This window comes from Eptatretus burgeri, chromosome 6 (genome assembly GCF_056783735.1).
Source record: "Eptatretus burgeri isolate ZD-2024b chromosome 6, Ebu_testis_v1, whole genome shotgun sequence".
In the NCBI taxonomy this organism is placed as follows: Eukaryota; Metazoa; Chordata; class Myxini; order Myxiniformes; family Myxinidae; genus Eptatretus; species Eptatretus burgeri.
Genome location: NC_140966.1, coordinates 77,484,888 through 77,499,835, shown reverse-complemented (window position 1 = coordinate 77,499,835; position 14,948 = coordinate 77,484,888). Strand labels below are relative to the sequence as shown.

The following is a 14,948-nucleotide window of genomic DNA, read 5'->3' as shown; positions in this document are numbered from 1 at the left end:
CACCAAGAAACTTGGTGAGGGAGATGGTTTACTACGAGCAAGACTCTTGGTCTTCACGACGCCAAGGTGACTGACATGCAGTTCTTCCAAACACCGCTGCCTGAACTTTGGTGGAATCACGGTCCTCATTCCCCACATAACGCACCGTTGGACCAACGACAGCTCCGATGCGCGTGACTTGAAAGGTTGAAATGCCGGTGCCGAAGGCAGATCCCTCAAATTCCCCGTAGACATCGCCTGGACGACACGGGCGAGCACCGGATCACGAGCCGATTCCACCGCGACCTGTCTGGCGGTGACCGGCCCGCTTTGGACCTGGCCCAGCGCGAACACATCGACCCGGTCGGCCAACTCAGACGCAGCCGGACCCTCCGCACACGGCAAGCATGAGAGCCCGTCGCAGTTAGCATGTTTCTCGGTGCTTCGGAACTGAATATCATAATCGTAAGCACCAAGAAACAGACACCACCGCTGTATTCGCGCGGCCGCTACCACCGGCACCCCGCTTTCGGGTCTCAGGATGAATTGAAGCGATTTGTGATCCGTCTGCAAACTGAAATGCTGCCCCAGCAGGTATTGATGAAACCTCCGCACACCCCAGACGAGGCTGAGAGCCTCGCGCTCGATCTGGGCATATCCCGCTCTGCTGCGGACAGGGTCCGGGATGCAAAACAAACAGGCCGCTCGGAACCATCATCCATCCTGTGGGAGAGCACTGCCCCGATGCCATATGCAGAGCTGTCGCATGCCAATAGGAGCAGACGCGCAGGCTCGGAGTGCATGAGGACCGTATCCTCTGTGAGCAGCCGCTTGACGCGGTCGAACGACGCCTGGTGTGCAGGCCCCCAAGCCCAGCACTCGTCCTTCCTGAGCAACCGTGTTAACGGCGCAAGTTGTGAGCTGAGCCCTTGCACAAACCTTTGGTAATACTGGGCCATACCAATGAACGAGCGCAGCTGCGTCTTGTCGCGAGGCGGTGGCATGTGTTGAATCGCTTCCACCGTCCGAGGACCTTTCAACAGCCCCTCCAGCGTGGTGATGTGCCCGAGGTATTCCAAGCGCTGCTTGAAGAACACGCACTTGTCCCTGTTCAAGCGCAGGCTGCACGCTTCTAGCTTTGTCAGCACTTGGGCAATGTTCGCAAGGTGCTCGTCCGCCGTTTTCCCCACAATGAGTGCATCGTCCAGGTAGGTCTGAGCGGGCAGGCCAATGCAAACCTGATCCATGGCTTTCTGCCACAAGGCTGGGGCCGAAGCAATCCCAAAACAGAGTCGGGTATATCGATAGAGTCCTTGACACGTGTTGATTGTCAAAAGCTCGCTACTCCCGGGATCCATCGCCAGGTGAAAATATGCATCACGCAGGTCTAGCTTCGTGAAGTGTTGACTCCCCGCCAATCGCGCATATATTTCATCGATTGATGGCAGTGGATATTGCTCCACGCTGAGCCCCGGGTTAACCGTGGATTTGAAGTCCCTGCACAATCGGACGTCTCCATTCCGTTTCAGCACCGTGACAACCGGGGTGCCCCAATCTGAGCACGACACCCGTTCGATCACTCCGCAGGCCTCCAGCCTATCCAGTTCACCCTTGTCCTTGTCCCGCAGGGCATACGGCACCGAACGTGGTTTACAAAAACGAGGAACCACCCCCTCCTTCAGGAAGAGTTTTGCCTCCATGCCCTTGAGTTTCCCAAGGTCGTCACAAAACAAACCTTGATGTCTATGAAGAATCTTCTCCAACTGATCCTCCCACCGGCTCGGCATGGGTTGCACAAGGTGAACTGCGGCCCAGTCTCGCCTGATGCGGCCCAGCCAATCTTGGCCGAGGAGAGACGGTCCCCTCCCCCGCACGACGTACACCCGAAGCGTGGTGACCTGGCCTTGGTACCGCACAGGCACGTCTGCCATCCCGACTGGCGTTATCTTCTCGCGGGTGTACGTGAACAGTGTGAGGTTGAACCTGATAAGCTTCAGGCCGTTGAGTCTAAGCGTGGTCTGTTCGCCGATGATCGACACAGCCGCTCCCGTATCGACCTGGAACGTGATCGGCGTTTTGTTCACTTCGACTTCCACTGTCATCGGGCGCGCCGCCGCCGGGCCAATTGAAAACAGGCCCAACAACGGCCACCGGTTCTGCCCCGGGTCGCCTCGCACATCGCCGTCCATGACCTTAACGGTGGCCGGTGCCCCACGGCACACACGCTTCAGATGACCCACCTTGTGACAATTCAAACACACGGTGCCTTTATACGGGCACGCACGGCGCAGTTGTCGACCTCCACATCCCAAACACGTCCGCGGGGTCACCTCGCCGCACGTGCGGCCGTGCGGCGACGTCCGACCCGAACCGAAGGTCGTGCGCGCGTCCCGGGGTGCTCGCGACCATGCGTTGCGGGTAATGGCCCGAACATCCCCGCGAGTCTGCTCGACCACTGTAGCCGTGCTGACCGCCGAGTCGAATGTAATGACTTCACCCTTCAGCCGTAGAACCGCCGAAACCATCTTCGCATCTTGTAAACCAGCGATAAAACGCTCCCCCGCCGTGAACTTGCATGCCACGGAAGAATGCTTAATCCGCGCCACGAAATCAGCGACGCGCTCCTCTGCCCCTTTCGAGAGGCGATCGAACTGGTATCGAGCGAGCTGTAATGACTTCTCTGGCGCCATGTGTGCTTTCATCTTCTCCACGATGTCCCGAAACGACAGCCCGTCATCACAGGGCTTGTCCGGCGCCACCAAATCACTCAGTTGTCGATAATGCTCCGCCGAAAGCGAAGCGAGCAAGATCGACTTCTGTTTGCTCTCGTCGACCACATCATTCACGTGGAAATAGCATCCCAATTGTTCTGAAAACAATTTGAAGTCGTCTCCGACGAAAACGGGCACCTGTCCGTTTTCAATCATCCTCGTCAGCCAACTAGAGTGTACGAGGTGCAGTGGAACACGAGAAGCAAGCGCGCCAGCATCAACTCCGCTTTATTGCACGTCCGGAAGTACATTCCTGCCACCCCTAGCGGGCGAGGCATGATATACGAAAACCCAATCACGTGATACAGCACAGTACATTTTGCGGACATTTGTGGTACATTTGTACATGTGGTTTGTACATGTGGTACATTTGTGGTACAATGAAGGGTTTTACGGTGGCCAGAGTGCAAATCCTGCCACCAACCTCCTAAAAAAATAATAAAGTAACCCAACTTCGGAGGATGTCCGCCGATACAGTTGGACACTCGATATGAATGGCTGTTGGCTCACTCGGAGCTCCTCCACCCTTTGACAGGTTTTGTGGTTTTTTTTTTAAATTCTGCTGGGTGTCCATATCTATACACCCCTCCCCACCAAGAAACTTGGTGAGGGAGACAGTTTAGTCATGGACAACCCATCCATGAAACAGGTTAGTACAGGTTTACATGGTACCTGTTGCAAGTCATAGATCTAATCTGACCTGACCTGACATATTGAATGAAAGAAAAAAAAACCTTTAAAAATATAAGAGTTGGTTCGCATAAAGTCCTTCTCAAGATTGTGTGGGGTATGTGTTCGATGAATACCATCTAGTTTTTAATATGAAATCGGCAAAGCCTAGAAATGAACACGGTGGGTTAGACAGTTTCTTCTTAATTTCGGTTCCGGTGTCTGCTCGAGTGTGGGTTAAAGCAAACTAATTTTTTTATCTCTGGTTTGTTATCCTCCTTGTCTTTATTGGAAAGTAGCTCAGATGAAAAGACATTGCAACCCATTTTAATTCGTACATTGCTACCTGGAAAGGTGTACAAGACTACAGAGATACTGAAATAATCAACCTTATGATAAACACTTGTACTGAAGCCATTCTGTCCAACTCCAACCAACACATCCAGATATGCAGCAACTGCACAATCATTACCACTCCTGTGTACAACCAGGCTATCTGGATAAAATTACAACCAGGCTATCTGGATAAAATTACAATCAGGCTATCTGGTTAAATCTTGTGAAGCTGCCTCTCAAAATAAATATTGTTAACCACACAAATATCATCGATATAACGACATGTATGAGATAATATTTTTGCTCATCCTAATGTTTTCTCCTTCATCAGTTTCTGCATGAATGAAAATTCACAGAAAGTAAGAAAAATGTCTGCGAGTCGGGGGCTACATTTCCCACCCATGGGATTGCCCTGAACCTGTTGAAACATTATCCCACAAAAAGACACAAAAGTATAAAATTAACAAAATCCTTAAACTTCTGCTTATCAAAACAATGAAAACTTGAGTGTTTCTTTTTGGAAAGGAATGCTCTATCAAACCTGATAGAGGTTTGTACTCGTACTAAATTTTTGGACTCGTCCCTCACTGGTACTAAGTCCAAAATTTGTATATAAAGTTGAAAAATCAAAAACTTCAGCTGACTTGATATTTAGGAATCTAATGCTATTTAAGAACTGTAAAGAATATAATTAATGCTCCAGAAAGTGTTAATACGAGAACTATTCTCAATTGTTAAACAATATTTCCTGGACTGTTCCCTAACAACTTGTAAACCTGAGTTAACTATAACTGATAACTGTTTGGTGGTACACTGCCTGGCACCCACGAAAAACCGATACCTGTCCGGGTTCTTATGAAGCTTAGGAATCCAGAAAAGCTGAAGAATACAAATATTACCTCTTTACATTTAATACTGAAATTATCAAGGAAAACTTCCTGATGCTCAGAGATAATATCTTGGAACGGCTTCTGACGATGAACATATGTGCTCTTTCCTATTCTAGTTAAGGTTTCTAGTTTTCAATGCCCAACTCTCTTAATAAAACCTCCACATAAAACTTTTTACAAACCACAATAAAATTATAAGCAGCCTTATCTGCTGGAGCAATTATGTCGCTATCTTGGAGATCACAAATGTCTTTACGAACACTCGGCTTGTTCAACACTGGTTTAGACCGACCCAGTGAAAGCAAGCCCTGATTACTAAAAAAAACTTAATCCTATTATCCAGGACTTCCACAACGCTGTTTAACCATGCATTTAAACTGTTTACAGATAACTTAAACTTGGTGCACATTTTGCCAACAGAATTAGAGACAGAATTCACAATTGAAGACCTGCTGTCATAAAATAATAAAAATTGTACCATGCATCCTGAAGCTCACCTGGATCAGGAGTAACAGTCACTCAAACCCCCTCCCCCGCACCCCCTCACCCCCCGCAGACCCCCTCAGACTCAGATTTTTTTTTTAATGCCATGAACAAACTTTGGTATTTTCAAAACATGGTGTTTCAAACCATGAACAAAATGCCATAACACGGGTGATGAAGGTTATGGTCAAGTTTCATTGAAATTGTATGTGCAGTTTCGGAAAAGGAAGCAAATACCTATTTTAGGGGGTCAACCCCTCCCTCCCCCATAGACCCTCTTAGTGCAGATTTTGATGCGGTCAATACACTTTGGTACATTATGGGTGATGAATGTTATGGTGAAGTTTCATCGAAACCATGTGTGCAATTTCAGAGAAGAAAGCAAATACCTATTTTTGGGGGGTGGTCAATAAACCCCAATAAAACCCCCTTATTGAGTGCAGATTTTGATGCGATCAATACACCTTGATTAGGCATCAGATATAAAGCTTGTGGCCAAGTTTCATCGAAATTGTATGTTTGGTTCAAGCAATAATGACTGAAGCGTTTACAGACCGACTCACTCACATTCCTACGGACACTGCTCGATCGCATAAGCTCACCTGACTAAAGTCCAGGTGAGCTGAAAATGCTTCTTGATTGGATAAAACTAATAATTTACTTGTTTGCACAGCTGATAATAGATTTACTTGGAACAAAAATGTGTCAATTTAAACATAAAAATGCCTATTTTAAAAGCCTGTCTTTCTTTTATTGAGGCAGAAGAAGCGAGATTGTGAGCTTCATGCAGCTGTACGTTCCCAAATGAAATGGGTGTTTGCTAGTAAATATATATATATATATATATATATATATATATTTCTATGAGTTCCATCTTCTGCAGCAAGTTCCACGAGCAAGTTATTGAATGCTCTCTGAGCCGGCCTTCTTTTCAGCCAGGGCTTTACCAACATCTGCTTGTTTCTCTTGGTACGCCGTCGGTGACGTACCAGCATGAGTGCCAAAACAGCAGTGTTCAGAGCTTTCACCGTTCTCATCCTTTCCCTGCATTTCTTCTTCATTGCCATTTTGTTTCCCAAAAATATTCATTGGCAGTCAATGACAAAACGAGATTGTACAAGATTTGTTGTCGACTGTGTTGTTGCATTACATTGGTGAACATCGACTAGTGTGCAGCGAGCTGAAGGGATCTTCATTAAATGTGAATCACAAAGACAGATTGCTGCTGTAATGTCTGGACAGTTTGGACCAGATCCAAATACGAGGCTCACTCATCAGAACCTATCATTCCAACTTGGCAATTGAGTTCATGGCTTTTCATGAATATGTTGGCCAAGTTTCTTTCAATTTGTTTTTCTCCAAGAGTGTTTCTCTTGAGATTCATGTCAAGTTACTTTGCCATGGAAGTTTATTTAAAAGCTGAGTCGGGAGATCTTCAACTTGAAATTCACGTAAATTTTCCCAATATGGTGAATTATTTTTTCCGAAATTCTCAAATGGTCTTAGAGATGCATTTTTGCTTTGAGCTTGAAACACTTATATCGAACCCAGGTCCTTTCATTTAACTGGGCTGCATCCTTGGGCTGTGGACTCCATTGAGGTTTTTGAAGATTTTTTTTTTTTGCTCTGAAGGTGATCATATTGTTTGTTTGTTTGTTTGTTCTGCCCATTGTAATTCCAACTTCTATCTTTCTTTGTGCAGGTTTACCCCACCAATGTGCGTTCACTCGGCCTAGGTTCATGCAGTTCCTTGGGACGAATCGGAGCAATTCTCGCACCCTTCGTGGCTCAGGTAAGGCCGGTTGAGCCCATGTTTTTCTCTGCTTTCTGTCAACCTAATCAACTGGTTTTCCATGCCTGTGCCTCAGGCTTCTTTCAAAGGGAGTTTTCAAAATTGTGAATATCTGGCTCGCAACTGCAATCGAATGAGGACAATGTTAACAACAACAACCATGTGTTAACACAGCAATCTTGTTGTGATTTATATGCACCTGTTCAGTCCCCCATTGCGAACCCAAAATTAACATATTTCTTAATTTCCATGGTTTCCTTGACGATGGCAACTTTGAGATCATTCAAGCCCCACAAAGCTTTTTAGCTGTTGTCGTGCTTTGCTTGAAGCTTGAAAGTGCACCCTCGAAGACCTCCACGCACTTCTATTTTGGTTTCGACATCAGCAATGCCACAGTGTCCATGCTCATTGTTTAAAAACAAGTCAACCTTCTCTTTCCAATTTAATGGCGGTTTTTGAAGATCGAGAATGATGCATGTAAGTTAAACTAAGTTCAACAAATGATCTGCTTTGTTTGTAATACTTTAATATATTTATTACACATGTCATGTTCATTGCAACGTGGAGTTTTTTTTTTGTTTCTGCCACCAAAGGTGGAGGGAGGTTGCATTTTTTTTTCACCATTGTCTCTCTGTTTGTCTGTCTTTTTGTTTGTCTGTGAGCAGGATATCTCAAAATGTTGTTGATGGATTCAGACGAAATTTGGTGGACAGGTTGGATATGCAACAAGGATGAATTGATTCGATTTTGGTGAAGATACAAATCTGGATCCGAATACGAGAATTTCTTAATCTTTTAGTGACTCTTCAGCATTGAGGTATGGGGCCAAAAACGATATGAGCATGATGTTTCAAAAAGTTGTGGATGGATTATGACAAAACTTGGTGGATGAGTTGGTTAGGTAACATGAACTTGCTGATTAGATATTTTGTTCAGGTGCGGATCCACATCTGGCCTATCAGTGGGATACAAAATGTAAACGGGTTAGCCTGTCAGAGGTATGCATTATACCGAGTGCCGTTCTAGTTAAAGTTGTAATGAACGATCGATTTAAAAAATATTTAATCATTCTTCCTTTTTCAATATTTTTATTTTTTATTTTTTGCAATTATCACAGTTATTGTTGTTGTTCTTAATTGTTACTTACGAAATCTAAAGATTTGATTTCCTGGATCACCTGGATATCTAAAGATTTCGTAAGTATATTGATGACTTCCGTCCTTTGTTTGTTTGTTTGTGTTTGTTTGTTTGTTTGTTTGTAGGCACGATAATTCGAGAACGGAAGAAGCTACCAATATCAAATTACACCACATGATTCAGGAGGCTGATGGCTAGTGCTGATTCGATTTTGGTCAAAATCGGTCAAAGGTCAAGGTCACAGTGAGGTCAAACATTCGATTTTTGATGGTTTGGTACAGAATCATCATAGAAACTTCTGGTTTGCGTCGCTACCTTCTCTCGAGACAGCTTTTATTAGACAAGGTCAGAGGTCAAGTTGACGATTTCGTAAGTACCAGTCTATGACTGCTTGTTTTTTTTTTTTTTCTTTGTGCAAGTGTAAGATTATTTTCTCCTTTTTAATTTTTTTTTCAATTTCTACTGGCATGCTTGATCGCACATACAACTGCATGATTTATGTCCATTTCATAGCGATGTACACCATTTTGCATACATGGAAGTGTAAATTTATCTATTGATGCTAAATATTCAACAAAACATCTGCCAATTTCAGTCACCTGCACAACTCAAACAAAGGCGCCTTTGGGAAACACGTAGCTGTCATGTATCAAACAGATAAGGCAGTTTTTTATGTCGGTCTTTTACTGTGCTCACTAAACCAAATAATATAGGGGCAATACCCCTGGGTGCTCACCTGGTAATGGCTGGATAAGATAACCAGGGGACAACTGATAGGCATGGATGACCCACAAAATATGTCATGGAGAAGAAAGTAAATACCGATGTTTTTTTTTCATGCCATGAACAAAGATTGTGGTCAAGTTTCATCGGAATTGTGTGTGGTTTCTGAGGAGAAAGCAAATACCTATTTTGGGGGGCAACCCCACTTCGGGCCCTATTTTTATTTTATTTTTATTTTTATTTTTATTTTTTAATGCCATGAACAAACTTTGGTACATACACAGTGATGAACGTTGTGATAAAGTTTCATCGAAATCCTACGTGTAGTTTCAGAGAAGAAGTTGAAAGTATTTGAATGGACAGATGGACAGACGGATGGACGACGTGCCATCCCATAAGCTCCTGGAACTACGTTCCAGGTGAGCTAACCAGGGAACCATCCGCAGGCTTGCCTACACTGTCTGAGGCTGTAGGACTCGCCCCCAGCTGATCTGACTTCCAGTTGATCCGATACACTACATCTCCCCCATTAAGTATGTGGAATGCATTGATGAATACAAGAGTAATGAAGACACTAGTGAAGACTACAAGGATCACGAATATATGAGTATCAGCTACAAATCAAGGCGATAATGTGCCTTTCGAACTCCAGATAATTGTTGGTTTGCAAAGCCAAGAAATGTCTCCGCTGGTGGTGCTGCAACATCTGAGTCCTTATTGGAGACCGCTTCAGTGAGTGGTGCAGGACCATCTGTAGCAACAATGTTGCTGTTCACAGGTTCAGGGAATGACAAGGCATCATTTGTGAAGCTGTCAGGATCACAAGACCGACACAGGACATTATAAAGGCGTCTCTGGACGACTCGATTGTCCTCAAGTTCTCTCATTTCGGACAATGGTCCCTCCATTTTGTGAACCCTCCCGAGTGTAACCAAGCCTTTCCATCACCAAAGTTTCTCACAAACAGCAGTTCCCTGATTTTTATTGAGTGCTGTACAGCATTTTTGTCATGATGAAGTCTTTGGTTCCATTGATTTTACGACACGATTGACATCACGTCAGGTCTTAGACAATCCAGTTGTGTCCGCAAATGTCGTTTCATCAGCAGCGAGGCAAAGTGAAGAGATTGGAGAAGTTGAGTAGCTGCGTCTTGGTTTACAGTTGTCTCATCCTCCTACAAAAAGGCTTCAGTTTCAAGGAGACAGTAAGGGGTGAAAGTTTTTCTGTAGCCATGAGGGAGTTGTTCATGGCAGAAAATTTGAGAAGTTGACAAAGGACTTTTTATAATTCTCAGGTCTTGGATCAATGGAAGTCATCTTCTCATCCACTTCTGCAGCAAAACCTGACCAATTGACACAACAAAACTTCCATTGAGGGGAAGGCTTTGATGAGATGTGTGGTACTTCAATCCCAACATGGATGATGGCAGGGCAGTGTTGGCTGTGAGGGAAATAGGGGTCTTGTGTGACCCCTTAGGTCTTGTGTGACCCCATTAAGGGCTGCAATGACTTGTCAATTGATGCAAGGCAAAGATCAGGGTTGTAATCTCTATTCCATCTGCATGAGTGGAAGATTGAGTTGTTTGCCATTGTACAGAATGTGACCGTCAATTTATGTGACATCGTACAATGTCATGATCACAAGTCAAGAGTGAAAGTGACCAGCCGTCCAAGGCAACAAGAACTCTGAGGGAGCTTTTGTTGGACCAAATAAACAAATAGGTGGTTTGTGGTCCATGTAAGTCCTCAAATGCCGACCAAAGATGTTCTGGTGAAATTTCTTCACCCAAGATAGCATGGTAGCAAAGTTTGGGATATACCTGCTGTAGTACTGTAGCATGCCAATGTAAGCCTTGAGTTCAGAAATGTTGGCATGAGCAGAGACGTCTTTGATTGCTCTGAACTTCTGTTCAGTGGGATTTTGTGCGTTTGCCATCAATGCGGTGCCCCAAATAGGACACAGACGTAACCATGAACACAGATCCAAAAACCAGGGAACCATCCGCAGGCCTGCCTCATCTGTCTGAGGCTGTAGGCCCCACCCCCGACTGATCCAGCTTACGGTTGATCTGATACATCTGCACATCACCACACTTCCCGACTGTGGCTTGACAAGAGAGTCTACTACTTATTTTAACAGTCCAAATTATTCCAACCTTCTTGTGAGGTCAAGAAAAGCTTCTTTATTTTTTGGGGGGGAGGGGGCAACTCTTTTAGGAAACAGCTGACCAGGCTGTTTCACGCCCTTGCGGCTGACCAGGCCCAACATTCACACCAGGCCTTCATGAGAACATCATCCCTGAAGGTCATCCCCTTTATCAGGTCACCCCCTATCCATATTCATTATCTTTTCTCCCCTCATTTCGCCCACCCCATTCCTGTCTAGATTACTACCCTCGCCAAAGGAGCAGAGGTTTGTCTGTCTGTTGTCTACACAGAACTTTCATGTTTTTCTCCGCAACCACTTGTCAAATTGAGATGAAATTTTCACCATTGGTGTGACTACTCGTATATAATGTTTCAATGATAATTATGATGTCATAGGTCATGTGGTATGGAAACCGGGCGTAGTGGCGTGCACCTGTAATCCGGCTACTCGGAGGCTTGGGTTGGAGGATCGCTTGAGGATGGGCTCTCTGCGCTGGGCCGCGCTATGAGAGAGTGTAGGGCAGCGAGGAATCATGGTGAAACCCAATCCTTATCCCTGTGTCGTAAGAGGCGACCAGGGTTGCGTCAGGAAGGGCATCCGGCATAAAACCTGTGCCAAATCAGTATGCGGATTATAACGGATGATCCGCTGTGGCGACTCCTACCGGGAGCAGCCGAAAGAAGAACAAGGTCATGTGGTGTGGCATCCATATTGTAAAAACCGAAAAACTTTGGACCTCTGTGTCTGAAACCGCACCAAGGGAAAACTTCAAACTTGGAACATAGCAAGTACTCCACATAGAGAATGAGTGTGATTTTTTGACGTCATGGGTTCCCTCGTTATGACATCGCAATTGCACATGTAAGAACGCCACATCCGATCAGTATGAAAATTTTTGATGGTCATCTAAGAATAAAATGGTCCACAGAAACCAAATTGATGACATCATCGGTCAGGTGATTCAGCAGCCGTATTGTAAAAAAATAAACTTTCAAAAATCTTCTCTGAAGTGGCTAAATAGATTGAGGAGAAACTTTACGCATATGACCGCCTCTCCATGAGGAACGGTTCACACATATGATTTTATTGGTCATATGATTTTATTGGTCATATTGGATTTACCTGAAAATCTATAAAAAAAAAAATACACCACTCAAAAGAAGTCCTGGCGAGGGTTTGCAATGTCTGATTGCTCTTTTTCTTGATTTTTGTTCCCTCTATCCCCACCCAATTGATCCTTGTTCTCCCTAATTCCCTCACTCGCTTTTCAGACCTTTACTTTTTGGGTGTGAGCTTGCAAACAGCTTGTTCACACCCATGTGTTCTTCCCCCTCCCTTTACTCTCTTGGTGTCTCCCCCACTTTCTACGATGTTCTAGCTGTTATGTTCTGTTCCATCTCTTCCATGAGCTTTGATAACAAAACGTCATTTGGGCTGGAATTTGGAATTATTCAGAGTTCCGGCAATAGTGGACCAGCCAAGGACCAAAATTGTGAGTTTTACCTGCATGGAATGTTAATAGCCAGCACCCATGCTAAATCAATCAGTCATAGGTCAGACAGAAATACTAGGGTGGATGCCACTAAAAAAAAAATTGACCTTAAAGGTCATTTCAAGGTCATTTTGGGCTCCAAAAAAGGTCAAATTTCAAAGTCATCCAAATATAGTCATTTAATATATGAAAATAAAAGAAAGGTATGGAACAGACAAACCGTTTGGTACTATTTTTAGGTCAGAATATTGATCTCAGAAGTAGGTCATGTAGGTCAAAGTCCACCCGAGTATAATAATATATAGTCCACCCTCGTATAACACCGAAAAGTAGTCAGAAAAAAATACTACTACTTTTATATAATATTTCTTTAAATTGCCAAGAATTAATATATACAGATGCATCTTTTGAAGTATTATTAAAAACAAATGGCATTAGAATATCAAATTAGAACAAATGAATATATATTTTAAACAAAATTTGATGTGTATGCAATATGTATTTGACAGAAATAGTGTTCAATCTGATGGATTACAACAGTCAATAGAACCGCAGCCACGGGTATTTGTACATTTCATATTGTTTTTGAAGCAGGTGCATCTAGCAGTGTTGCACTTCATTTTGCAAGAGCAGGTCACAAGTTCGAGGCAGGACGATAGTACAGGAGGTAGCCTGGTCCATTGAGGTTTCAGACAACCTGACTCCTTCTTCCAAGCATCTGGGGGCAATGTCACAACAATAGTTTCCATCTCTGCCTGAAGCCAAATCTTGGCCTGGAAGTTGGCGCGTTGCACATGAAGCTCCAAAGCATCACGTGTTGGAGGAAGCAGTTCCAGGCCTGTCTTGGCTTTGCTGAACATGTTCAATCTTGCACTATCAATTGTTTGCAGCCCTGGACTTCCATAGAGGTTGCAAACAAACTGTTCAACCGGTCCAAGCTCACCATCACGGCCAATCCCTTCTCCCAGTCGTGGGCTTTTCAAAAAAAAATTCCAGCAGGTCTTTTTTCCACATCTACTGAACGAAGAGGTTGTGTCGCAACCTGTGAGTGCGTAGCAACTCAAGAGGTTATTCTTCACTGCATCAGGAACTTTTTTTGCTACTTGATGAATGGGAATGCACTTCTGCTTCTTTGCAGTCCCAGAGATCATCGAGACTTCACTTGCTTTAAGGCCCGGACACACCTTGACGTTTTAGCCAACGTATGCCGATTTTTGAATTTTTTTTTCTAAAACGCTGGCACACGTTGAATACGTTATGGGTAAGTTTTGATAACATTGAGAGCACGCTGAAAAACACTGCCATACGTCGTTGTACGTTGACTTTAAACGTTGTACTTTTTGGTTGTCCTCAAATTTTTTCATGCTTGAAATTTCACGACGTATGCTGGCGTATGACTCACACGTTCCGCTACGCTGGCCACAAGTTGTATGCACGGTCTGCGATCGTTGACAGACGTCAACACATGCTACTTGTAAGTTCATCATAAGTTGAGACACGCCGAGGTAATGTTTAGCGAACCCGAAACTTATTTCTAACCTATGATTAACGTGTTGTTGGCACGTTACGCGATCGTTGCCACACGTCGACAGACGTTAGTTTTAAGTTACTCATAGGCTGAAAGACGTCGGTATAATGGATCGTCCTTGCGTCAGCGTCCACGGCCACGGCCAGGACACTTATTTGCAGCATTCTTCAAACTTTTCTTCGGCATGACGAGGATGTTCACACTTCGATGTCTAGCTTGGCTATGATTCCAATTGTCCATCGGCAGCGTCTATTTAAAATAGTCGAGTTTGAGCATTTTAACACGTTCAGAAGAAACGCTTCAAATTTCAAAACCCCAGTGTCAAAAAACAAAGGCGAGTGACAGCAATTTAAATCGTTCATTGTAAACAATGAAAATAGTTGAGTGGTACCGTTTAAAAGTCGTTGAGTGTAAAAAAAATCCAATTGTTGAGCGCAAGCGTCTACTTTCAATAGTGGGGTTTGAGCGATTTAGCACGTTCAATAGAAACGATTAAAATTTCCGAGCGCCAGCGTCAAAAAACAAAGGCGAGTGACAGCAATTTAAATCGTTCATTGTAAACAATGAAAATAGCTGAGTGGTACCGTTTAAAAGTCGTTGAGTGTAAAAAAAATCCAATTGTTGAGCGCAAGCGTCTACTTTCAATAGTGGAGCTGCAGCCATTTAAATCGTTGAGTGGCAGCCTATGAATAGCAAACCCCACATCACCGGCAAAGATAAACTGCCGCACGATATGGATAAGTTAGGCTATCGTTGGGCATAGTTTGTGAACGCCGGCTTCACGATAATTATTCGTTGGTATATCGTATCTATAAGTAATCAAAGCGCTCTATGCACATTATTAGTTCATTGTGCATTTGTCCAACCCGTTATGAATAGACCTAAATCGTAAAAACAAGCTATAGCTCATTGTTGAAAAAGCCCCATAAAAAATTAGCCGCGAAGAACTTCGAACAATGGTGAAAAGATGTCTCCTACCCGTGGACACGCGGACGCAAGG

The 14,948-nt window shown here is 44.2% G+C and overlaps 1 protein-coding gene across 13 annotated transcripts in view; it reads left to right on the top strand.

Annotated features, from left to right (window-relative positions):
• Positions 1-14,948, top strand: part of SVOPL (SVOP like) — a 181,371-nt gene that overhangs the window by 156,172 nt on the left and 10,251 nt on the right. For 11 of the 13 annotated variants that reach the window (XR_015059354.1, XR_015059353.1, XR_015059358.1 and 8 more), the window contains one exon: positions 6,831-6,920. Coding sequence is in view for 9 of the 13 variants with exons in the window: in XM_085885764.1 (XP_085741890.1) it covers positions 6,831-6,920 (90 nt within the window). In the remaining 4 variants the exon portion in view is untranslated. Of the gene's footprint in view, positions 1-6,830; positions 6,921-8,182; positions 8,321-14,948 lie in introns of those variants that run through there. The other 2 variants (XR_015059355.1, XM_085885760.1) reach the window with 2 other exon arrangements.